Genomic DNA, 26,359 nt, shown 5'->3' with positions numbered 1-26,359 from the left:
GACTAATCAGCTAGATTTCGCAAAAATCGGGAGCCCTGAATAAACCTAGCCAGCCCAGGGCTGCTTTTCTCTTCCTCTCCACCAGAGGCGACAGCTTCTTTCAAAACAGAAATTGGGCTGGAACAGGCTGGTCGCGGGGCCGGGGGAGTGGCGGAAAGATCAAAGGTTTAAAACCGCCTCCAAGAGCAAAGGTCAATACCCAACCCCAAGACCTGAAGAGTACATCTTAGACGAAAAATGAAGGCAACTCCTCTCTAACTGCGCCGGAGGCCTGGGGCGCGCGGCTTCCAGAGGTGGGCGTGACCGAGGTCGGCAACAAACAGGTAGCAAGAGCGCAGCACCCGACGACCGGAAGTGAAATGAGCCTGGGGCGCGGGTGAGGAGAGGCCACGACCCGCCTGCGCAGTCAGCAGGGCTCCAGTGCGCATGAGCAGTTGGGCGGTGCCGAGGTGACGTTCGGAGCGTGAGCCCGGACTTTCGCGGGTCCGGTTCCGCCCTCTTCTCGCTGCCGACCCTCCCAAGCTAGTGCCTGAGATCTCTTTCCCAGACTGCTCTGCGCCGTGAAGAAGCGGCTCCCGGGGACTGGGGGCATTTTGCGTTGGCTGGAGCGGGAGTAACAAGATGGCGGCGTCGGCGGAGTGACAGGGGTCCCTCCGGGCGGGAGCCGGCGGCAGTGGTGGCAGCGGTATCACTGCCTTAACTCACCGCGCCCCTTTTCCAGCCCGCGACGTCGCCGCGAAAGCGAGGCAGTGGTGGCCGCCCGGGAACAAGTGGCCCAGCCTGGGAACTGCGAGAACCCCTCACAAACTGCAACCTGGCAAAAAGAAACCTGACTGAGCGGCGGCGATCAGGTTCCCCTTGGCGGATTCTGGGCCCGCTGACGCCAAAAGCCAACGTTTTCCGTTTCCTGCCGCCCTCCTCCGCAGCCTTGCTCAGGGGACGAGCCCAGAGGCCTCTGTCCTCTTCTCAGAGGTGTCGGGGCTTGGCCCCAGCCCCCGTCTTCGTCTCTCAGGATGGCGAGCAGCAGCGGCTCCAAGGCCGAATTCATTGTCGGAGGGAAATATAAACTGGTGCGGAAGATCGGGTCTGGCTCCTTCGGGGACATTTACCTGGCGATCAACATCACCAATGGCGAGGTAATCTCTTGGGGTGGGGTTCGCGACGACGCTTCGCCTGCCCTCACCTCCCACCCCCCGCAACCGCTCGAGCCTTTTCCCACCAAACACACGCACTGGGGGAGTCCAGAGGGAGCCAGTTTCCCTGGCTTAGGAACCTCTCCCACGCTCTTTCCCTAAAAGGGAAGGAACACGATAGAAAGCTTGGGTGAATTAGGAAGTTTCCCAGCTCGTTAAAAATGTACCAAAATCTAACTTTTTTTTTCGTCGTTTAAGGTGAAAACGGCAAAATCCTATTTCTGTGATCCCTACGTATACGTGTATATATTTAATACAACTGGGCTTCTTGTTCCAGTAAGGACGGTTTCCGATCGCCCGGTTTCTTCATAACCTCTCATTACATTTTCTGGGTGAATCATTTTTCTGCACTTTAGAGGACTAGCCGATTTCGTCACTACTCCCTGAAGAGGCCTTTGAGGCTGGAGCCTCCTTTTATAATTACAAAGAGAGCTTTCTCTTCTCAGCCTCCCACTTTCATCTTCTAGGCGCGAGTCGGAGCTTTGCTAATGTGTCCCCTCCTTTCCCAAGTGACATTGAACCCACAAGGATGTTGATGCCATTATCCCCTCTTTCCCCTGCAGGAAGTGGCAGTGAAGCTAGAATCTCAGAAGGCCAGGCATCCGCAGTTGCTGTACGAGAGCAAACTCTATAAGATTCTTCAGGGTGGGGTTGGCATCCCCCACATACGGTAAGAACCCAAAAGCACACAGGCGATCTTCTGAGGGAAGTCCGGAATGGGGGAAATGGGCCGAGGCAGGTAACAGGACCAGTTGCATCCGGGTCTTGGTGTTTGAGTTACCTGTATTGCCTTTATCCGGTGGTTTCCTTTGAACCGTAAGTCACCACAGTCACTGAGTAAATTGCAGTTTGCCAACTGAATTTAGACTTTCAGTTTGTTACACTCTGCTCCGTTTGGCTTCCGTCATTCTTCCCGAGGCTTTCATTTGCAGTTAAGTAAGTCTGCGGGTCATCTTTGATCCCTACCCGGAAGGGTTAGAGGTTGCTTTCTTTACATCGGGCACCTCTGATGTGCTTAAGTTTGTCCAGTGAAGTGGATTTGGAGGTGCCGACGTGACCCGGCTCAGTCAGTTCGGGTTGCTATTGGAGCTGGCTTGGGAAATGGCTGCTCTTTTGTTGTGTTTTTGTTCCAACATGTCTTCCTCCTCCGCTTAGAAAATGGCGGAACGACGTGACTCAACCGCATTTTCCTGCCCTTTTCTGTGCTTGAGTTCTCAAGTGAAGCTTCCTTGGTTACCCCTTTAGCAGCTCGAGTGGAATAAACCTTTGAAAAGCCAAGAATAAAGCCGCAGGCGGTGGTGGGGTTCAAGGAAGGAGATGGCATAATGACAGTCTGTGATCTCTGCAGCAGATGCAACGTGAAATTATTAAATTATACTATGCAAAGTCCTTCAGAGTCCTTTTAAAGGTGTTAATTACCCTTTCAAGAATGGCAGTGTTGGCTACATTTCATTGTGCCCTAAATATGTATGGGTAATGGCAAAGGCAGTTTGAGCACAGCACTATGTTGAAATTTACTCAGATCTCAGTTGTATTAAAAGAAAGCTTAATCACGAAAACAGTTTGATAAGTAACTTTAACCTGTTGAGTTACTTGGTCAGTTACTCATCGGTCACATCAGGGAGGCTGAGGCCTTTGGGGAGGGGCTGAAGGCAAATGGTAAATAGTAATCAATAAAAGTTAACCAAATAAAGAGACTGGATTCTTTTAAATGTTTAAAGGATTTTAGATTAGTTGGGCTTTTGAGATCAGAGTCCTTTCCTAGAATAGAGACTAAAATATAGCTTAAAGCCCAGCGATTTTCCAACTTACTCAATAACAAAGATCCAGAAATAGTTGAGAAGTGGAATTGGTATTTACTGTAGCCTCTTTTTCTATTCCGATTTCTATTCCTCCAATCTTGAATTACAGACTAGATTACATACATTCATTCTGATGTGGAAACAACAAAAATAACACTATCCTCAAACAATTTCCAATGCTGATAGACATTTTAAGTGGAGAAATTGAATGATGAAATGTTCTATTGGTTGTTAAGTGATAAAGTAAATTATTTGGAAGAAAATCCCAGGTTTATCTTTTGAGATAAAGATGAATGTGAAATCTGAAATGATCCAGATTTGAGATTTTAAATGATTCCCATACCTAAAAACAAAACAAAAACCACTCTGCATTGTGGGAAAATAAATTGGTACTGTGGAAGAATGAAAGTTTTGATTAAAATACCTAAGTTTTTCCTTCTCAAAGAAAATGTCAGTTGCATTAGCTTAAAAATTTTAAACTCTTTTTCCCTTTGCATGTAATCTCCATCCTTGGCCTCCACTGATTTGCTTTTTTTCATCACTAGCTTTTCCGAGAATTTCATGTAAATGCAGTCATATATGAGGTAAAATTTGTGTTAGATTTTATAAATTTAACAAATCAGGTTGTATTTAATATATTTGAAATCATTTTCAAAAGGCATTAAGGGGAAAAAAAGCATTAAACACCTGGCATTTTCAGTGCTAAACCCAAGTTAAATACATGCCCTTTTATCCAGTAGCTTTTATTTAATAACAACACTGGTACAGATCAACAAGGGCAATAGATAATATGCTGAATAAACAAAGAATAAAGGAAATTAACTTGTGAACAAACTAATAGGCCTCTGTTATTAGATGTGCACAGAGAGTTGTGGTAGTTATGAACTGTCTGTGGGTAGAGCTAAAGAGATTAACCTGGCTTTCAAGTTAAGGCTTTCTGAGAGAGGAGATGGGATTTCAGGATCTGGCTCTAAGGAAGAGAGCTTGGTGAACTGGTTGGGGCAGATGTCCAAGAATAGTGTGGCTTCTGGGAGTAGTCTCAGGCAGAATGTAGTAATTGGGTGAGGGTGGGGAATGAGTAAATTTGTTTTAGGAGTGGTAGTCAGTACATAGACACAAAGGTGGTTCATTGGTTGCTGAAGCAGAAAGGATAAAAAAGATTTACATAAGTCCTTATTTGGGTGGGCAGCATGTTCCCATCCCGTGCTGCTTCCCCACTATTTCCACATCACCTACTTATCATATACACGCAAATATTTACTTAGTAAATAGTGAATTAAATTGATTTTAAGGCAATCTATATCTTATCCATTGTTTAAGGCGTGTTGACACTAATTTTAAAAATTTAGATTTTGCTGCATTTATACTTTAATCATTCCATTCCCCATTCCCACTTCATCCCTCATTTTCTTTAATATACTTTGATAGATCCTTTTAAAGGGGCTGAAAACTACCTGACTTACATAGCAGACCTGATTCATCCATATTGAGAGGTTTTATAAAGTAAGATTTTACCTAGTAAGGTTCTTATTAAGGTATCTATTGTTACCTGGAGACATAGCATCCAGTGTAAAGAGCAAAAATGAGAGGATTACCAGTCTCTTAATATTTTTAAGAAACTAAAATCCTTGGACCTTGTGAATTGGCCTCTGGGAGCTCAATTAAAATTACTGTATTTCTTTTACAATCCTCCCTTTCTTTGTGGCACTCTATGAGTTAATGTGTTCTCTAAAGAAGCAATTATGGTATAACTAAGCTCTAGACCTGCCATGCAGTGATGACTGGGGTTAGTCAGTCCCTTAACCTCTTTGAGCCTATCATTTTCCTCATGTATGAAATAAAAAGGATATTACCAACTTAGTAATTTTCTTATTTTGTTGGAGTGGGAAAGGAGAGTGCTGGACAGAAAGGTTTAGGGTTTCCTACTCTTCTGAAAAAACCATTTTGCATATGAGTTTTTGGGGTAGGGATTTGTTCAAACAAGTTTCCTACTTAAAGAAAAGTCACTGCTCAGCCAGGGCTGGCTCAGCGGTTGAGCATTGACCTAGGATCCAGGAGATCTTGGTTGGATTTCCGGTCAGGGCACATGCCCGGATTGTGGGCTCCACCCCACTCTGGGCGGTGCAGGAGGCAGCCGATCGGTGACTCTCATCATTGATGTTTCTGTCTCTCTCCCTCTCCCTTCCTCTCTCTGAAATCAGTACATATATTTTTTTAAAAAGAAAATAAAAGTCACAGGCCTAGTTGATATCATAAGTTTCACCTCTGACATTTTAAGACTTGTTTTCAGATAGTAGCTAGAAAGCATTTCATCACAGTTTGATGTCATGTCTCGATCTTACCTTTGAATGTTATTTAGTAATGAGAGGTCACTAAAGATTCTTTAAAATGACATCTCCATCAGGGAAGCCATAGGTTATCATTTAGAAGGAAGTAAATTAATGGAATTTTATAAGAAAATCGTGAATAAAGAAGTTGGGAAGGGCATGGGAGAATTGTTACCTTGTTTTTTAACTTTTTTTTTTTTTTTTTTTTTTTGGCCCTCTGAATGTCAAGTATTCTAGAAGATATTTTTAAGTACTAGTTAATCCTTCCTCTTCAGTGTTTAAAAGCAGCTTAAATTTTAATCTTAGCTTTTTGGCACTGAGGATATATCTTGTAAATAAATTCTAATGCTGTTATCAGAGAACGAAGATTACATTTGTACTGAGTATGTCTTTATTAGATCACTGAATGCACGAGAAATGTGATTTTAATTCATAGGGTAACTGAATCCACAGTATACTAAGGATGCTTATATTTGGCTTATAATGGAGTCCTAGTTATGGAATGATGTAATGATGCTTAGGTAGCATTTTTGAACTGGTTGAAACCTGAGAGATATAGCCCAATACCTCATGATACAAATTAGACTATTGCCTTTCAGAGGGTACTGGAGTCACCTAACTGAATTTTCCTGTGAACCATTTTCACCTTTATGTCAAGGTCAAATCATGCCCACTCACATGCCCTACACCTTTTCATTTGATGCCTCAGAGCCATACTTTGCCTCCTTCACTTTGTGGCATTTGGCCTCATACAGAGAAACTGAAAAGCTCTCCTATAAATGTAAGTAATCTGTTGCTTGTGTTATTATTTAACTAGATGCTTATAATTCTTATTCTCCCTTTTGAGTCCATGAATTGCAGGATGAGAACTTCTGTTGGACATTGTTAATTTGTATTTTAAATTGGAATAAATACTTGTGAACCCATGTGTAGTATAGTGCATGGATCTTACTACCTTGGTTTATTTTTAGAGCTAGATCGTTTTGTTTCAAAATATATTTAAGCTGTACCTAAAGTAGCATTTAGTAAGGTTTTCTCATCTATCAGTGTTTATAGTAAGAACTTTAATGTCAAGAACAACAAAACTAGAATTCGAAGCACTTACTACAAATTGAATCTTTTACACTTGTTCTGTTTATATTAAAATTAGTCCTTGAGTTTAACAGAAGTTTTTCTGAGATTAAATGAGTACCTTAATAGCAAATGAGATATAATTTATAGAGTGAAATGCACAGATTTTAATGTGCCATTGAGTTAGTTTTAACAAATGTGTGCACTGGTGTAACGCACACTTCCTATTGAGATAAAGAATATTTTAAAGTTGGTCTTTTGGATTAGTTACATATTTTTCTTGGATTTGATGTTATTAGTCTATGCATGACTACAGGTTAGTAATCTGTTTATGGACATGAAATATACTATCAGATTTATCTAATAAAATAATCAGGTGGGGTGGTGAATACTTCGTGGCAGTTGAGCTCTTTGCCTTGTTCTCTTTTGAAGAGCTAGAATACTGCTTTTTTCTGATCTATAAGTTATCAGTTAACTATGGAGTGTGTTTTAATGAGGACTTTGGAAGTGCTGTACAAAAAGGTTTAGCTGAAGAGTGCATTCTGATCCTCAATATAGTGGGAAATGGGAAAGGTTACAATGAGAGTTATGATTCTGTCAGTGATGTCATATAGGTTTGAACCTGGAATGAAGTCTAGAATTTGTAATGTCAGCATTCATTTATAAAAGAGATTTTGTAAGACCAACAAGGTCTTAGAGGTGTTTTTTTTTTAATGCATTATGTAAATTGATGGGATGATAGGATAAAAGATGTCTCATTCTTTGATGCAGTCATGATGTGTTCTGACTTTAATGTATAGTTACCTTTTATTCATCACATTGACATATACTTTTGAAATAAATGGGTAGTTGGTTGAATTCAGTGTGGCCAACATTCCTTTTTATGTCTACATGCAAGAAAAAAATAGTTGACCATTATTCAGGCATTGTCCTGGTCTCATTGAATCATTACCGCAATCCTCTTAAGTTGGGGTTTCATATAAATTGTGTGAGTCAGAGTGGTTCATTTGCTTAAAGTCATATAGCTAATGTGTTATTTGAATAGATCTTGCTGCCTTTCCATTGTACCAATGATTCCCAAACTTTGCTGCATATTGGAGGACTTGAAAAAAGTACTGATACCTGGCTTCTAACTAACCTGAGCTGCTTATTTTGATTTAATTGGTTTGGGGTATGACTTAATCATCACATTATAAATGCTGTGTTGTTTCTGGTGTGCAGCAAAGTTTAGTAGCCACTGTACTGCACCATATTTCACAGATTAATAACAGTGCTTCCCTGTTCAGACACACCAACCCCAATCTTATAACTATAATTTGATAAGGCTGGATTCTTATTTGCCTCCTCCAATGAATTAGGAGGTTAATACAGGAAACCCTATACCAGGAAACAGTACTGGAAAGTACACTGTAATCTCATACAATCAAATGCTTTGATTTCTGAAAACCAATATGTGAAATCGTTTATTCACTTCTCAGATGCATTCCTACAAGGAAGCATTCTAGAAACTTTTTGAGGGAAAGAACCATGTCTTGCTGTTGGAAGTATCTTTTATGTGTTAGCATAGTGCTGGGTAAACAGGCATGATTCATAATATTTTATGGGGGGTGAAAAAGTAACTTTTCTCCCACTTCTAAGTTCTGGCTGAGCTGATCATCAGGTTAACATGAGACAGATTAACTGGAGAAAATGTGTATCCAGGGGTGCCATAAAAATATGATACCCAAAGATGCACTGGGCTGTTGAGGTTTTTATATGACCTTTTGGACAGAGGAGAAATGGGGGCAGGGCCTGGGATCTTAAACCCACAGTTGGCAAGCAGATGACAAGAGCAAAGGTGGTAAACAAATTCTTGTTGGCCACCCAGAAACAATGGTACACAGAAGAAAGTTCAAACACACTTTGCTAGATTTCTCCCACTGCCACATTTTATATTAGGATGCTAAGATACTGTGCCCTTCCTTTAAGCAGGTGTTTCTATCTGCATTTCTTTAGGCAGGTAAAGGGGAGGGTGAAAGGTTCATTCTGAGTCTTCTTAATAACCAGCTTAAATCAATATCCCCAAAGGCATATTTTGGGGTGGCAAAACTTTGGTTCTTAGGTGGCTTTTATGAAAAGACATGTTGAGTTTAAAGTGACAGGATATCCCAAGTTTAGCTCTTATATAGTTAAGTTAGTAGCAGAAAATACAGAATTAAACTTATGCAAGGGTTTTTTTTTAGGACCAGGGTTAGATCTCAACAAGATCAGCATAGAAGAGATAGTAGAGAAAGTAAATTGAGAATGACTGGTGGAATTCAAAGTTAAGCAAGAGGAGAGTTGGGATAATGGGCTGTGGAAGTCAAAAGAAGTCAGTTTTTAGGAAGAGGTAATATACATCCAAGAGACAGACAGGAAATGAGATTTTAAAGGGTTTGGGGTTTTGCTATGGAATGAAGCCCAGTATATAATGATGCATAGTGAATAACTGTTGACTCAAGGGCATGGTCTGAGGGCAGTCTGGTGAGGGGATAAATGTATAAAATTAAAGAATCTGATAGAAGATATGAAACTTTTCCCCTTTTTGGTAGATGGTGGGGTAGGAACATTTGTTTTCATAGCAGAGAAATGGTTCCATGAAACCATAGGTTAACTACTGGAACTGGTTAAGTATTTAGGAAACTAACACAGTAATTCAGGCATCTTTTAAAGTTTAACTCAGGTACTAACTCTTCTAGGAAATCTCCCCTTTTATCTTCTCTGAATAAATTGCTCCCTCTTCTATGTTTTGTATTTACTTTGTTGTTGCTTTCACATTGCTTTTGTCATTTATAGTTTATCTGTTCTTAGACCTTAAGATACCTAAGCACTTTTCTGCAGTATCAGACACATAATAGGTGCTTAATAAGTATTTGGAGACTGGAGGAACACAATTTTGGGAAAATTTTTACAGTTTTATTGAACAATTTATATACATAAAGCTTAACCCATTTAAAATGTACAAGTTATTGGTTTTTAGTATAGTTGCAGAGTTGTGCAACCACCATAATCTGACTTTAGAATATTTTCACCATCCCTAAAAGAAACCTTGAACTCATTAGCAATCTGTCTTCCATATTCTGCCAGCCCTATACAACCATTAATCTACTCTCTGTCTCTATATATTTGCCTATTAGAAAAGATTTGATCAAGTCTTTATAATTGGTATTGTTGAAAACTATAGGTCTATTGTCCATTTCTTAGTGGGAAAGTGTGTGTGTGTGTGTGTGTGTTTTTGAAAGCCTAATCTTAAGAATTGAAGTAGCTGAGGTGTTTTTTTGGTGTGTGTTTTTTTTTTAACTATATCTTTATTGATTTCAGAGAGAGGAAGGGAGAGGGAGAGAAACATCAATGGTGAGAGTCATTGATCGGCTGCCTCCTGCACGCCCCTGACTGGGGATTGAGGCCGCAACCCCGGGCATGTGCCCTGACCGGGAATCCAGAGATCTCCTGGATCCTAGATCGATGCTCAACTGCTGAGCCATGCCTGGCCAGGCAGGGAAAGTATATTTTAATACTTGTATCCTCCTGAAGTGACTAGTTCTCCACATTCCATCTTCCATACCACCACTGCCAATGTTAGAGCAATGACAACAAAGACTGACAAAAATCAGATTATTTGTGTCTTTGAAATAAAATTTGGGGTAGTATGATCATGATTAACCATTTTACTGGAAACCAAGAAAAAAAATAGAGAGTAAGATGGTAGATATAAAGTGGGTTTTAACAAGTTAATTGGTAAAGAAGAAAATAAGGTGATCTTGTTTCAACTATGTATCAGCCATGCTGGCTACTTTCCGTTTCTTGTGAATACCAAGCCTCAGGTAAGCTAACCCTCACCCAGCCCCTCACCTGGCCTCCTTCCATTTATGCTTCAAGAATCAACCATTCTTCATCAAAGACGCTTTCCCTAATACCTCCCTTTAAAAGATAGATTGGGTCCCCATAATTTTTCCCTCTCAGCACCAGTCTCTCCATCACAAATAAATAGATGTTATTGAGTAGTGGGTAGTGAATTTTTCAAGTTAAGGAACATTTGTGCATCTTTGAAGGCAAAGGGCAAGGAACAAGGAGACAGAAATGAGAATGTTGCAGCATAATTTAAGGATCTTAGGGATGATATTTTGAGCCAAGGATTAGGAATGACAATTAGAAGGGTTAGGATGAAGAAGGAAAATGAATCATACTAGTTGACAGAATTCTGTGTAAATCATACACAGATGATGATGCCCAGGTTTTAGGTCTGATTCTGCAGTCTATTTACCTTAAAAATTGGTTTAGAGCATGATTTCTTAATTAACCTGGTTCAGAGATAACCCCCCACTCCTACCTTCTAAGAGGTCAGTGAGTTTGGATAGGAAAAAAAGTTACATCTTTATTTTCATGAGCCTCTAGCTGAATTATTTTTATTAGAGATGTATGCAAGAAACCCCCAATCTATGGCTTTGTGTCACCAATGGAAATCACAGATATTTTTATATCACATTGTGACAGGTATCTCAAAATGTTGTTTACACTTGTCACTACTTCAAAATTACAGTACTAATTAGATCTGCCCTTATATCTTCTTAATGCATTAATAAACTACATGTATATTACTATATAAAAGTTTGTTTATTTTTAATCCTCCAGAGGACATTTTCTCCATTGATTTCTAGAGAGAGTGGAATGGGGAGAGAGAGAAATAGAAACGTCCATGTGAGAGAGACATGTCTGTTGCTTTTAAAGTAATTTTATGGCAGCTTGATTTTTACATATAATTGGTTTCTTTTATGTTTCTGTGTATTTTACTTTCTGCATTTAAAACATTCTGAGAAAGGGACCTATCTATAGGCTTCATCAGACTGCAGAAGGTGGGGGAAAAGAGAAGGGTCCATGGTACCCAAAAGATTTAGAACTCTTAGTGTAGAATAAGTTACTACAACCCCCACCCCCATGGCACAAGTTCTTAGTAATTGTGGCTAAATACATTTGATTGGTCTCACAGTTAGTGGATTCCAATATTTTCTTTTCCTTCCTAGTCTTGTTCTGTTTTAAATTACTTCCATGCTTGTTAATGTCTTCCCCAGGGGTGTGAGATTATAAAGGTGAGAAAATCAGCTAGTTAAAAAAGATTGAACAGTTCTGGGAAAGGTTTGGTGAAGGAGAAGATTGAATTAATACCTAAAATTTCATGAAGTTACCATGTTGTTAGAATTATTACTCTGAACAACATACCAACAGCTAAAACTGGCTTTTTTCCGACAGTTTGTGTCTAAATAAGTTGTCACTGTGGATAAAGAAATCAATTTAATCTGTATTTGTATTTATGGTTTTAGTTGCTTGTATTCTACAGTGTCTCTTTTCTTTATTACACCTGATTTTTTAGTTCCTGCAGTAGCCAAATAGCAGCATTGAGTGTCTTTTTCTAGTGAAAATGTTATGGATCCCAAATAATTTCAAAGGTATTTTTGCAAGTTATAAATCCAAACAGGATTATGGATGAAAAATTACATGTTACTGACCTTTTAAAATCTGAATTATATTTTAAGTGTAAAATTGCAAGAGGAGGAAATTGATGCTCTTAAATTTTTATGGCAGGAGAAATCAGTTTAGATAATTAAATTCTAGGTTCCTTATGTTCAAAATAAAATGAAGGCCACAAATCTAAGGAGCAAATATGGGAAGGGAAGCTTAAGGAGAGTGAGTTACACAGCAGTTTTGTTTACCAAGGAATAGTAGAAAACCAGGAGGTAACTCCCATTTAGGCTGGTGTCTAGTTGTCTTTCAGAAGGGCTGAAGAGTTACCGTGAATGGAAGTGGAGTTGAACCTGTCTTGCATTATGGGTTCTGTTTTGATGATGAATGCCATTAGTAAGATGGAGCTTAAGTTCGTAGATGGCTTGCAACTTTCAGGAGTAATCAACAAATGACTGCAGTACTAGAAGGATTGGTGATTTTAGAGACTCAGGAATTTAGCTTGAGAATAGATGGCCATGTGTTGTGGGTGAGGGTTCCTTACTTTTGGGATCTGGTAATTTAGGAGGGGAGGGGGGATAAGGAACTGCCTTTAATTGCTATAAATGACTTGTTAACCACAAAACACAAGCACACACGCATAAAAAAAAAAAAAAAAAAAAAGGAAAAGCCAACATGACGTCATTACAATAAGAAACTGGAAGAAAGAGTGCTATAGGAAAAGATTAGCAAGAATTGCCTGTAGGTAATTTCTTTGACTCATGGTAGTTTGGGCACTGTTTAAGAATGAGAAGAATGAGTATCCATAATTTTAGGACTGTATCTCTATCATGAATGGCCAAATTATACTGTTAAGAATGGCACACATAAATATTAATGTATAGGAGCATTAAAAGAAATACAGATAAAGGAGAGCAGGTTGGCTGGAACTGTTAGCAATAGCAGCCTAGTGGAATTGAGCTAGTCCTTAGAGTTCAACAATATTGTACTAGACCAGGTCCTTTAGATTCTCTACCCTAATAAAAAGGAAAAATTTAAGAGACAGTGTCTTGAAAATGTAGATGCTGTGAAAATGGGTACTTACGGCACTGATTCAGTGCTTATACTTTTTAATTGTTCAGTGAGGACTGACATTAATACCCTAAAGATGGGAAGATAAATGGCATAGGAAAAGACATTTGCCTATTAATACTGTCACTTTTCAACTTTTATAATTATTTGGCTTATTTGAATCAAAGATGAGTAGGTGCTTACTGTTGTCTTTAAACTTTCAGTGCTGGGAGTATTCTGCATTCCTCTTGTTTTCCTTATCTGTGACATTAAGCACTTAGCATTTTAAGGGCCTCTTATTTGGCTTTTCATTCTTTAATTCAGCAAATGTTAATTCAGCATTTCCTGTGTATAAGGCATTGTGCTGGATGCTGGGAATATAGAGTTGTGAACAAGATAGATACAGTGTCTGCTTCTGTTGTATTAGGATTTTCTAGAGAAACAAAACCAATGGGTTATATATAGATATACTGAAAGAGATTAGGAGGGATTGGCTCACACAGTTAATGGAGATAAGTCCTGTGATCTGTTGGTCTGAAAGCTGGAGGCCTAGGAAAACCAGTGTAGTTTTAGTCCAAACCTAAAGGCCCGAAAACAGTAAGTGTGGATGTCAGGAAGAGTGAATGCTCCCTTCCTCCACCTTTTTGTTAATTCAGCCCCTTCACTTGAGGGAAGATGATCTTCTTTACTTTCAAATGTTAATCTTCTTGATTCACATGCCCATTGTCACTGATACCCCAAAATAATGGTTTACTTAGTTAGCATCCCTTAGCCCAGTCAGGTTGACATAAAATTAACTATCACGCCTATCAAGATGGTAGAAGGAGAAGACCTGCATTAAACAAATGTATTTTTTTCTGTTATTATTGTCCTAATCATAGGAATGGAACTTAATTGGGTGTTTTCGGCAGAACTGCATACTAATTATACTGATTTGTTGTTCTTGGAAGACTTCAGGTCTTATAGCAAAACTTAAAATATTTTATTTTAGTAATTTCTTTTCTAAGATATTTCCATTTTTATAAAGAGAGTTCTCAAAAAAAGAAACCCCTTGCCTCAAATCTCCAACTGGAATATATATAACACTTCTAATTGGTCCCCATGTCATTGTCATTTCTTCCCCTACTTTGGATTTTCATATTGCATACTGATGCCAAGGCTAACCCTAAAATAATTATATTATGTTCCAGCCACACTTTATTGACAATTCCCCCAGTTATTTGAAGAATTTAAAAACTTTGGCCTGGCATTTAAAAGTCTATAATATAGCCTGAAACTATGCCACCTTGACTCTCCTTTCTATAGGTCTGTTTGTGCTCCTGCCTAGCACGCCCTTTTCTACCTTTCCCTTTCAGAATATTGTCCCTCCTTCAGGCTGTGACCTGTAATAGATCATTTCCATGAGGCTTCTTTGCACAAATTTAGTTCCCATGATGTTTTGGTTTTCTGAATTCTGTTAACATTTTTGTCTGCCCCAGTGACTGGTGAATGTATCATCTTACATTTGTGCTTTTATGTGTGTCTTAATTTTTAAACTAGATTTAGTTTGGATAGAGGTTGAGGGGAAAGGAGATGAGAACAGAGAAGTGGACCTTGCCTTCTCTTAGCATATTCTTCAGACCGTAAGGTACTTTTTTGGTATGCAATAGAAAGTTGGAAGCTCTCAGAGTAGAAGTGGGAAGCATAGAGGTGAAGGTAGAAACTGAGTAAGTAAGATTTGGATAAGCAGAAGACTGTTCCTGGCTTCTAATCTGTGTACAATAATGTCTGGATGAGTTAGACAGGTGGAAAGCACACATGGGGAGGATATGAGGTGTTAGCTTTAGAGAAATAAGCTGTATTACATATTCCTTGAGACCAGAAGGAAGTATGAACAATATACACAGAGCAGGAAGCTCTAATTATTTTAGAAATGCATGGTTATTCCATGGAGGAAAAAGCCTTTGAAACATTTACTTTTTAGCTATTTTTTTATGGCTGATTTATCTTCACATTGAGAATAGTGGATATGTCTGTACACTTAAGCAAGTAAGGAGAAAAATGTACCATAAAAACTATTTTTTTTAATGTGTGTTTTTAAAATTTTATTTTAAACATATCTTTATTGATTTCAGAGAGAGGAAAGGAGGGGGAGAGAGAGATAGAAACATCAATGATGAGAGAGTCATTGATTGGCTGTCTGGCCCGCAACCCGGGCGGGTGGCCTGACGGGGAATCGAACCCCAATCTCCTGGATCCTGGGTGGATGCTCAACAGCTGAGCCACGCCCAGCTGCGCTACATTTCAGGCTTGGATTTAGGCTTGGGTGGTTGCTTTATTGCAGCTTTGCCAGCAAGCCATTGGTGTAAGTCTGGTGATGTAGAGAGGAGATGTGGTCTTATCAGAGTTGATTTATGCTTTCCCTTTTGCTTTGATTTTGCTCACTGCCTTCACTCTCTCTGGATTTGTTGTTCTTGGATAGAATAAGTTCTCTTTTTTTAGAACCTGGATAAACTAGGTTTATGTTTAAATTTTGCTACAACTCTTATTGGGCTTGTATAGTTGCAAGAACTGATTTTTGAAGTTCCTGACAGCTCTTGAGCACAGATTTGCCTCTGTGATTATGTAATAGAAGAGGAAAACGAGTGGGAAAAAGAAAAGGAGAACATAACCTATTCACTATTCATCATTTACCTTTTAATATTATCATTTGTTATGTTTTATTCACCTCTTCCTATTTCACCACTGCAAGCTTTTCTTTCAAGTTAAATGTTTGAACAAATGTGAAGCGTTGAATTCCCATATGGAAAATAAGGATGGAAGAGGGAAAATTATAGAACATCCTTGTACAGCAGATTCTCAACATTTTATTCAATGTCATTTTGTTAAAACATTGATGAGATGTCATAGGAACTTACTAACTCTTGTTTATATCAAGAGTTAAAATTTGTGTCATTACGTCTTTTGGTTTTTTGGGGGCAAAGTTTTGTTTTGTTTTGTTTTGTTTTTTAACATTATGTTTTGTTTTGCTTAATTCACTTAAACTCACAGAATCTGTTCACGATATTAAGTGAGTACTTACCGTACACAGTTTTGGGTACAGTAAGGGCAGACCAACTGCCATTTCCACATCTTTTGCTTTTCTTAGGCCAGTAGGCAAGATTTCTAGAAGGTTAAACAGAAGCTTGCCCCACCAGGATACCGGTTTCTTCAAAGAGGGTGTGAAATGAATTTCTTCTTTGTGTTTGATGGCAGTTATTCGTGTATCATGTTTGTGGAGTAGTTTTAAAGTTCTTTATTTTTTTTATTGATCAGAGAGAGAAACATCAATTGGTTGCCTACAACACACGCCCTGATTCGGGACTTCCAACCAACTGAACCTGAGCCACACTGGCTAGGGCAGCAGTGTTGATTGTTAAGGAAAGTAAGAATTACAGTCATATAGAAACTTGAAATCATTTATTGCAGTGATTCCAAGTCCTTGAAGTCTCTGAGATATTCCTTGAGTTATTGGGGACAAAGTGTATATCTATCCACAGTAATACAGCATGGGATAAGGAAAACATGATCCTTATAGAAAACAAGTGTCATCTTTGTGGTAATACTGATTATTTTCTATAATCTGAAACTAAGCAAAAATGTGACTCCTTTAAAGAAAAAGGACAAGTAAATATCAATTAAATTCAACTTGGTAGGGAACGGGACAGGAGATACAATATTAGGGATCTTGGCTTTCTGAAATGTTTTGAAATGACTGATATGCATTGCGCATTGTCTTCTTCATTTCTTCAATTAGGAAGTAAGACCAGGTGAGATTAAATAATTTGCCCAAGGTCACAGGAATCAGTGGCAGATGGGTATAGACTTCAGCTGCCCTGGTAAGAGGAGTGTTAAGGCTACCAGGCAAGTCTTGTCTTAATAGGACAGTGGGGTCATGTGACAGAAGAAAAATCTCCTTACCCTTATTTTGTGTTCTGCAGTGTAGTTGGTCACTGGTTTCATCACCTGAACCAGAGAGGGAAAACTTGAAGGTTTAAGATTTTTTTAATTTGGTGATATTGATAATCAGCTTTTTATAATGCCTTTGCTTTTCCTTTTCCCCTTTTGTTTTGTTAGGTGGTATGGTCAGGAAAAAGACTACAATGTGCTAGTCATGGATCTTCTTGGACCCAGCCTCGAAGACCTCTTCAATTTCTGTTCAAGAAGGTTCACAATGAAAACTGTACTTATGTTAGCTGACCAGGTATGTGAAATTTTGATGAGAATTAAAAAACCGAAAATACAACTGTTCACCACTATTTAATGATAATTTAAATGTTTATAAACCCTTGTGTCACTGTTTAATCTTTAGGATCAGCAAACAAGGTAAAATAGTGGGGTGTATTCATTCAAGTGTACTCTTCTGATATGACTTGTACATGTTGTTCTGTGGGTATTGGAAAAAAACAGATTATACTGGTTTACCACTCACCTCTAGACTAGTAGTTTTCGAGCTGCTCTGTCAGATGAAGTGTGTTTTAGTGTTGAATGAAGCACGTTTCCTTATAAGATTGTGTTTAAAGAAAGGGTTCAAAGTATCTGCATATAAATAGAGATAAATGTATATATTGAAATTTTGGTTAAAAAAGTTGAATGCTATGTGTTATGTGTGGAACCTTATGAAAGCTATATTTTTTGAGGAAAATATGGTACTGAAATAATTTAATCAAGGAAGATTTTTTGAAGTGATGGAAACGTGGCCATTGGTAGAATTTAAGCAAAATCGGAATTTTTAGAGATGCTGTGAATTCGATCCATGCATTGGCTAGAGGTTAGATTAAATTGTTGTAAAGCCAGAGCTTAGAGTTTTGTGTTTTTTTATCTTAGAGAATAAGAAAGAAAATTTGTTTTAAAGATGTGGGAATGGGATCAGAAACAAGCCTTAAAGAAACAGATAATACAGTAAAAAATAATAGGTAAATGTCAAGAAATTTATAATTTTAAATTTTGGTCAAGATACCTTTAAGGGAACGAAAGTGGAATTGCTTCAAGTTAACTCTGTGTGTAAAAATGCTGTGGAAGCCCAGCTGGGTGTGGCTCAGTGGTTGAGCGTCCAACTGGGATCCACGAGATCCGGATTTGATTCCTGGTCAGGGCACATGCCCGGGTTGCAGGCTCAATCAATGACTCATCATTGATGTTTCTCTCTTTCTCTCTCCCTCTCCTTTCCTCTCTCTGAAATCAATAAAGATATATATATATTTTTTTTAAAGGGTAAGATTTCCTTTTTTAAAAAATGCTGTGGAAGAGAAAAACATTTTAAATATTTAGATCAGATATCATAAGAAAATTAAAATGAGATGATAAATAGAATTAGCAATTGAGGCGGAATTTTAGGAAGTATACATTGAGAGGATTAGAAAGTAGTGCTCATTTTTTGTAATCAGCGCCTGATATTCCCTAAGCTTAAACATATTAGTAAATTATAGGGTGCTATTTGTGGCATGTTACGGGCTCAAACATTAAAAGGTTCAAAAACCTTTTAATGTGTTTTTATTGACATATAGGTGAATCCTAATAAAAGTTTTATATTCTGTAGGCGCAGTAACACATAGGCATTTGTACAGTGAAATATTTATTTAGGGCTTGCTATTGTAATTAGCTTTGTGGGGAGGGGGGTATGAAGAAATATAACTAGTTCCTTCTTTCTAGGAGCTTAGAGTTTAGTAGAGAAATGGAAAAATACGATGTTCTGGGTTCTGTGTTAGAAGTCTATTCTGGGTACACTGGTTGCAAAGGATCTGAATAATTCAGGGTTGTATGAAAACATGTTTTAGGAGGTAACAGCTAAGTCCTGCTCTGTAAATGATAGGCAACACTTGAAGTATTCTGTAGTTTGTGCCATTGTCTTTTGCCCAGTGACTTAATAGTCACAGTTTAATGAAGGGTATTATTTACCTAGGACAAATGTGTACATTAAGTGAGCCAAATGTTTTGTTTTACTTCCTTAATCAATAAGGTGGTACTTGGACATTGCATACATCTACTTCCTTGAGAGTATAAATAATTTAAGCCAGAGATTACAGATTTGGCTTCAAAAGATATTTGTCAGGGTAAATGAGGAAGATTTAAAATGTATATTCATGGTAATAAAAGAGCTCAGGGGAAAATGAGGACAAATAATAATAAAAAAAAAGAATCTTGATACATACTACTGAGAAGATCAAGAACATTTGGGTAGAAAGATAATATTGGCAGTCTTTGGATATGGAAAACATTGTCAAATACAGTTTCTAACTATCTTACAGAAAAGGTAGGCATACTTGATAATTAGAAAATTTAAAACTATTTTGGAAGAGATACTATAGTTAAAAGATAAGTTTTCAAAAATGTAAATCTATTTGCATAACAAATGACAGATAAAAGATTGTTGTATACAAAGAATTTTTGAAAAATTGACAAGAAAAGAACAAGTCAGAAGAATAATCGACAAAAAAATATATTTTGACAGTTTATAGAAGAGTACATTGAAATGGTCAGTACAAATGAACAGATTTCCAAACTAAATATATTAGGGGGAATATAGAAATGTAGAAAGAACTGAAATCACTTTGCTGGTAGGAAAAAGAATACCCTCAAATACTCCTAGTCAAAAAATGAATTGCTTATGACCTGTTTTGAAACGCACCTATCAAAATTAAAGTATACATACCTTCAACCCAGCAACTCTCCCTGTAATTGTGTGGAACTTAGAGTCCGTAGAAATAAAAGCACTAAAAGGTAGGATATATTTAAGTTTATTAATAGCGTTACTGCTTACAGTGGGGCAATACTGTGGGTTGGGGATGATTTGGGAAAACATCTCCATACCATAGAATATTTGTAGCCATTAAAGAATGCTAAGACCTATACCATTTGACCTGGCAGAATTTTCAAGAAAAACTTGTCAGAATGACATGTTAACTATTCAGATTTTGAATATGATTAAATTAGTGTGGAGAAAAAATGTGGGGGAGTCCAGAAAAGGGGAAATATCCAGCATATATATGTCCTCATTTATATAAAAGTTCTATGCTTATTTTGTATGCTACCAATTTCCAGGAGTGTTTTGGATATGTAGTTAAAAAGAAATAGGCAAACAAAAGTAAAATGAATAAAATACTTTTATTTCAGTTTAAAGCAATAACAACTTACAGCTTTATCTATTGATCAACACTCCTTATTCCCAAGTACATGTATATGTCTGAGTTTGTGTGTGTATGTATGTAAGAACATGGAAATAGATCTGGGTATACCAGGCTGTTTTAACGTAGATTACCTCAGGGTGGGGCATAGATTGGAGGTGGAAAGTAATGATTTAGCTTTCACTTCATATAATTTTTTACAATGGAAACAATTCTGAATTTATTATCTTTGCAATTTAAAAATTGCAGGCTAGATGCTGCCTTGTTTATTATAATCATTAATATTGGAAGAACAAGCCAAAGGACATAGGTTTATGCTTGGATATCTACCAGTCAGGAGATAAATGGAGAGCCTGATTGCCCTTTTCATTTAATTTTGTCTTACACTGTCTTTGCGAACTCTAAAGTTATTAAAATATACTTGTGATCTTGAAAAAGAATTGAGATATTGAAATAATTGACAAATGTCTTGCTTTCTTGTATCACTTAATTCAAATTGCTTAACTCAATTTTCTCTCCCCTTTTTCTTTCCCCAGATGATCAGTAGAATTGAATATGTGCATACAAAGAACTTTATACACAGAGACATTAAACCAGATAACTTCCTAATGGGTATTGGTCGCCACTGTAATAAGGTTAGTCAAATGTACTTTGCATGAAAGAACACAGTAAAAACTCCAGGAATTGCTTTGGTAAACTTTCAATCTTTAAAAAGTTATAGTGACTTTAATTTGCTGTTGATAATTGCTTTGAAAGATTCTACTAGAAGAATATGAGCTAACATCTATTAACTTAGTAACTTGAAATAAATTTTCTCCAACTTAGCCAACCAAGGTTAGTTATCTATATGGAAATATAAAATTCCCAAGGGCTTTATAATGACATGTAATCATCTGTTACTGAACTATTGAACAGTTTTAGCTATTTTTTATTCACATGTGCTTGTGCCAGTGTGGAAACCACTGACCTATTCTGTCACCATGGTATATTACATTTGCTGACTGAGCATGGTTCATAATGAGACTTCTTCAGTCCTTGGATTTCTGTATTCAAAAGGGTAACTTTTGGGCCTGCTTCAAAAGTTGTTGACAGTTTCTCGGGTGCCAAGTTGGGTGGGTTCTCTATCCCTTCCCTCCTCCCCCTTTCAAAGGACAATATTAACAAGTGAAATGAACATTCATACAACAAAATTAGTGTTTATTGGGTCTCAGGATGGTTGAACTTTATGGGATGATTGGGTTTTAGCTAGTGACGCATGATTGCAGTTAGAAACTAATTGTGTTAATTTTTTCTGCAATGATTAGCGTATTGAGTGAATTGCTTTATTTATCGATTGATTCAATGTTGAGCTCGGGCAGACAGGCAGCATTGGCAATGCACTAAGCATATTATGATCTAATGATCTGATAGAAATTCTCAACTTCAGGACAACTTGGGGGCTTTTTGTTTTTTATGTTTTTTTGTTTTGTATGTTTTTGGAAGAAAGATTCCCATTTGTTTTATTAAACCATTAGAAAATGTTTGATGTTTTTAGGTCTAGCTATAAATGTTTACCTTTGTTTGCCTGTATGAATGCCAACTTGGAGCTATTAACCATTAGAACTGGTGTTATTTGTTAATGTGTGAGACGTTAATGTTGGTCTGACCAAGTTTTAGGAAATTAAATTTTTTTTGGTTGAAAGCTGAGCTAAATATTAAAAAAAATAAGAGTGTAACTTATCTTGCCATTCCCAAATTGTCTTTTTTTTTTTTTTTTTTTTAACATTATGTAGCTTCTCTCTTTGAAGCATCCAGGTTCTTAATTGTTACTGCAAAACCTGGTAATATAATTGAAAAGTTTACTGATCTTACAGTTTTGTCAGTTTGACCCTAATCTTCTGGCCATTTCCCAGCCCTCTCCTTCCCATTTTTCCCCCCCTACCCCGCCTAAGGTCTATTATCCTCATGTGATCCGTATTCTGTGTATTGACATTGCAGGACATGGTTTTTGCCTTAAAATTTAATGATGGCCTAGATAATTCCTCTTTGTTTCCCCTCCCCCACCCCACCCTTTAAAAATAGCTTGTTAATCACACAGTTGTGTTAGGAAGTCTAAATTGCCCAGTGATGAAAATCTTTTTAGGAATTTGTGTCCTCTTTAGAGATATTAAATAGAATACTGTGGAGCCGCTTGCTGTTACATAGATTCAGAGAGCCCCTAGGGTAGAAGCATAGTGTTTTAACTAAGACTTAATGTTCTTGAACATTTTAGACTAGTGTTTTGTTTATGTAGTTGTAGTTGGTTTTTAGTGTTTTCTGTATTGTAGTTTGAAAAATGCCAGTTGTATGAGACTGCATTCTTTGGTCAGCTTGTTCTAGTAGTTTTCATTGAAAAACAGTTTTGGGGGGCTTTTGAGGTTGACTTTTAAAGTAAAATTTCTTATTTTGAAAATTGTTCTGAATTTGATGTTTAGGAGTGGCTACTCCGATCTTAGTGAATTTGCTCATCTCTTCCAGTTATCAGCCCTGCATGCTTATGAAAATAAATTTTAAGGTGACTAAATGCCTTCTACCTCTTCCTTACTGAAGATTTCGCTCCCCCCCTCCCCCCCGTATAATTTTTGGGGGGAGAAGGGCAGATTATGGCACTAAAGATTACAGATCCAAATTCCCCATTTTTGATTAAAAAAATAAAAGAGCCAAATGTCACCATTGCTATCCCTGTTTTAGGCAGTGACACATTCTAGCGGCATTAAAAACCTGAGTATTTTCCAGAATTCAAATGTTCTTGAGCATGTGATTCTTATTTGGAAAACTGAGAAGCTCAGTGCTTGGTGGAAGAAGGATGGCATTTGGCTACCCTGTTCTTTCTCTAATGCCTCGGTGTTGCCTGTCTGCGCCGGCCATTGTTGCAATGTAAGCAATACTGTTTGATGCACTGCCACCCTCTATTGTCTGTTTAGTGTTTAGAATCTCCAGTGGGGAAGAGGAAAAGAAGCATGACTGTTAGTACTTCTCAGGACCCATCTTTCTCAGGATTAAACCAGGTCTGAAACTGTCTCCTATTCCAAACTCAATCCCAAATTCATGTGCTTTTCTTTTTTATTGTTTTATTTTGATTATTTTTGTTTTGTTTTAATTCTGGAGAATGTAGATCTTTCTCAAGCACCTCTTACGTTGGCATTATTCAGACATACTTGGCAAACATAACATTACTAAGATGTTTCTTTGTGGCTTTTGCTTAAACTTCTAAAGTTTAGAGAAAACCTAAATGAAAACAGGATTATGTTTAGCTCTCTACCATCCATATGAGAAAATGATATGTTAGTCTAGTATGGAAATTCTTTACCTGGTGATAAACTTGAGATAGACTCTTTAGTTTTTAAAAATGTTATTTGGAGTTGTAGGACTTAATGCATGAAATACATCAGTGCTGTATAGTGAATATATTATGCCTTAACTCTCTTCCCCTTCCCTAATGATCTTCAGGTAGGTCAGATTTCAGTTCTAGTGTTTCTAGAATTGATTTACCTCAGTAAGAACATTTTATGTTCTGGGAATAGAAGACATTGCATTCTAACAGTATAACAATAACATAATCAAACAATTGCCATTAGTAACACACAAATTAAATGAAAGTATTACCTGATGCTTTAGTGTTTGGCATGCTAGATAAACATCCTAATAATTTTCTAACTATTTTTAAAACCTAGGCAGAACTCTTCACAGTCTTTTACGTTTGTAGACATTAGATAGCTACTTTCTTATTGTGTGAATTTTCAGACAAACCAGAGGATATACTTGTTGTTGTTGTTTTAATCACAAAATTTAGATAGGTAAATTTCGAAGCTCTAGAGCAAATGAGTCTTTATCAATTTAGTATACACTGAGAAGGAAATATTGCCATGAAGTAATTAAAGAAAAAAATTGTATTTGATATGGGAGCATATGTTGTAGTTCCTTAATTACTACATGCATCATCTGGGTGGTTATTTAATTTTTGTCCATACTGCCCAGCATTATTCTAGGGACCACTTTATCCCAATGTTACAAAGGTTTCATAAATTTATGTTTATTTTTATTCATGGACAAAGTAGTAGTACCAACTGTGGTGACTAGGTTTTGGTTGGGGAAAGAGGGAGGGTGTTATAAGGGTGTGAGACACATTGTAAGGCAATTGTGGTGCTCCCTTTTACTTACCATTAATTCACACATTTTACTTATATTTTGTACCATAATCATTTACTAATTTCTATTAAATTGTATTGAATTGTTTATAATTCTCTATAGGTTAGCTGGGTTGTGAGGAAAAGTAACCTTGTGAATTCTTTGGAAGGGCAGGGTAATATGACCCCTGGTTAGGAGAAATTGCTGCAAATACTAAAAACTAAAATTGGCAGTAGTGTTTCTGAAGAGAATGCACCTCTACTGAATGGAGTTATCTCGGTGTATCCAACATTAACTGATTTCCACATGCCTTTGAAGAACTGGCTATATTCTTTAAGACAGGCACAAATTTTACTTAGAACATATCTTTAAAACCCACAGAAAAGCTGCTTGACTCACCAAAGAGATTAGGCCTCTCTTTGCATATACAAACCTATAAAAATACATTATCTTATGACTTAGTAAATATTGACTTCCTCGTTCTACCTTTATATATTTGCGGCTGTTTGTATCCTTGGTATCGTGCAGTTTCACGTATATACTTTCATTATATGTTTACATTCATTTTTAAATTCAAAGCATAGAGAGGTACTAAAGACACTTAACAGGTACCAGAAAATGATGAATTACCAAGGAATTTAAAAACTTTTTAAAATTTTAAGTAGTTTTTTTTTTCAATTGCTTGCTCTTAAAATAGGATACCTTTGTTTGGCAGTGACATCACTTTTCCTGACTCAGTTTTTACCAGAAGAGAAAATTTTAAATTGATTTATTTGCTTCATAGTATTTTGTTTTGATACCAATGATCGAGATGTTTAAGAAGATAGTGTTGGTATGCTTTTTGTTTTCTTCATTGGAATTCATCCTTTAGAGTTGTGGAAGGGAAAAGACCTCTAGTGAACAGTTTATAAAGCAGTCTTTTAGTTGTGAGAAGTGTCTGGTTATTGAATTGCAAATGGAGTTGCTGATTGTAAAATTAGACGTGAATAAAGCTATCACACATAATCATGTCACACGTTCCTATTTTCTTCTCCATTTTGAAGTAATAAAGGAACCAATCCCAGAAAATAGCCCTTAGAGGAGATTCTATGTCCTAATTACTTTTTATTTAAAATCCACATAATTCTTAGGTACATTTTTTAAATCCCTTGAAGCTGGGGTGTCCTTTTGTGTTTATTTTTCCCTTGATTGATTTTCAGTATGAATGTGCAGAACTTAAGTCATAATTTTTGTTTTGCCTAAGAGAAATATATTTTGCTCATTTTAATATTTGTGTACTAAGCTGATGTTCATATCAAGAGAAACAGCATGAGCTTTATTTTGTGTTTTATAACACTTTCATATTCTGTAACTGAGTTGCCTAGGGAATGAATTTCTTCTTTATAAGAGAGCTTTCTTTATTCAGTTACATTTTACTAAAAATTTAATCTTCATTGTTTTTATAGTAGTAGACCAAATAAATAGCACATTGTTAACATGCTTACAGAAGCTCAAACCTCAGTGTCTTTCCAATCAGCTTATACCTAAGACTAGGTTAATGGTGCCTGCCTGAAATAGGTGTTTTTCATCCTCGAGAAACACCTAGCCAGGTCCTTTTCACCTAAATCAATAACTTGCATTATTTTTTGACACAAACCCTAACAGACTAGGTAATTAGATTTCCCAGCATATCGCAGATTATAAACTGTGGCAGAAGGGACCCAGTGTCAGCCTAATGGAAAGAACTACAGAATTTGGGCATAACTAGTAAAGAACAATAGTCTAGGGCTGTGTTAGTGAAAAGGGCACATCAACTTGCTTTGCTTAATAATCATAATGTGATTTTATGATGAAGGCTAAACCTTTACGTAAATATTGTGGGGGGTTTTGCTTTATAAGGTAGGTAAATGTGAATACATTTTGGATTTTTTTTTTTTTTTTTTTTTTTGTCAAAAATAGTTTTGTTTGTGTTTTCTTTTAAAGGTTTTTAATCATGGGGAGTAAACCTGAATTGCTTTTGAAAATTAACTACATTATAAATTAGTATTTTACTCTCTGTGTACCACATATATGAGAGAGAACTGAACATTATTTTATTCTAAAATATTAGCTTGGTTTTTGGTTCGGTTATTTAAACTGCTAATTGTAAGCCACCTTGATATTAAGTACTTTTT

The 26,359-nt window shown here is 37.0% G+C and overlaps 1 protein-coding gene across 2 annotated transcripts in view; it reads left to right on the top strand.

Annotated features, from left to right (window-relative positions):
• The first annotated feature begins 601 nt into the window (after positions 1 to 601).
• Positions 602 to 26,359, top strand: part of CSNK1A1 (casein kinase 1 alpha 1) — a 42,346-nt gene continuing 16,588 nt past the window's right edge. For both annotated transcript variants that reach the window (XM_016210609.2, XM_016210607.2), the window contains exons 1-4: positions 602 to 1,136; positions 1,757 to 1,863; positions 17,014 to 17,140; positions 20,597 to 20,695. In XM_016210609.2, coding sequence (XP_016066095.1) covers positions 1,014 to 1,136; positions 1,757 to 1,863; positions 17,014 to 17,140; positions 20,597 to 20,695 — 456 coding nt within the window. In that variant the 5' untranslated portion in view covers positions 602 to 1,013. The remainder of the gene's footprint in view (positions 1,137 to 1,756; positions 1,864 to 17,013; positions 17,141 to 20,596; positions 20,696 to 26,359) is intronic.

This window comes from Miniopterus natalensis, chromosome 4, assembly GCF_054644295.1.
Source record: "Miniopterus natalensis isolate mMinNat1 chromosome 4, mMinNat1.hap1, whole genome shotgun sequence".
NCBI lineage: Eukaryota > Metazoa > Chordata > Mammalia > Chiroptera > Miniopteridae > Miniopterus > Miniopterus natalensis.
The sequence above is the reverse complement of the archived record's forward strand: the minus strand, read 5'-3'. Positions and strand labels throughout refer to the sequence as shown.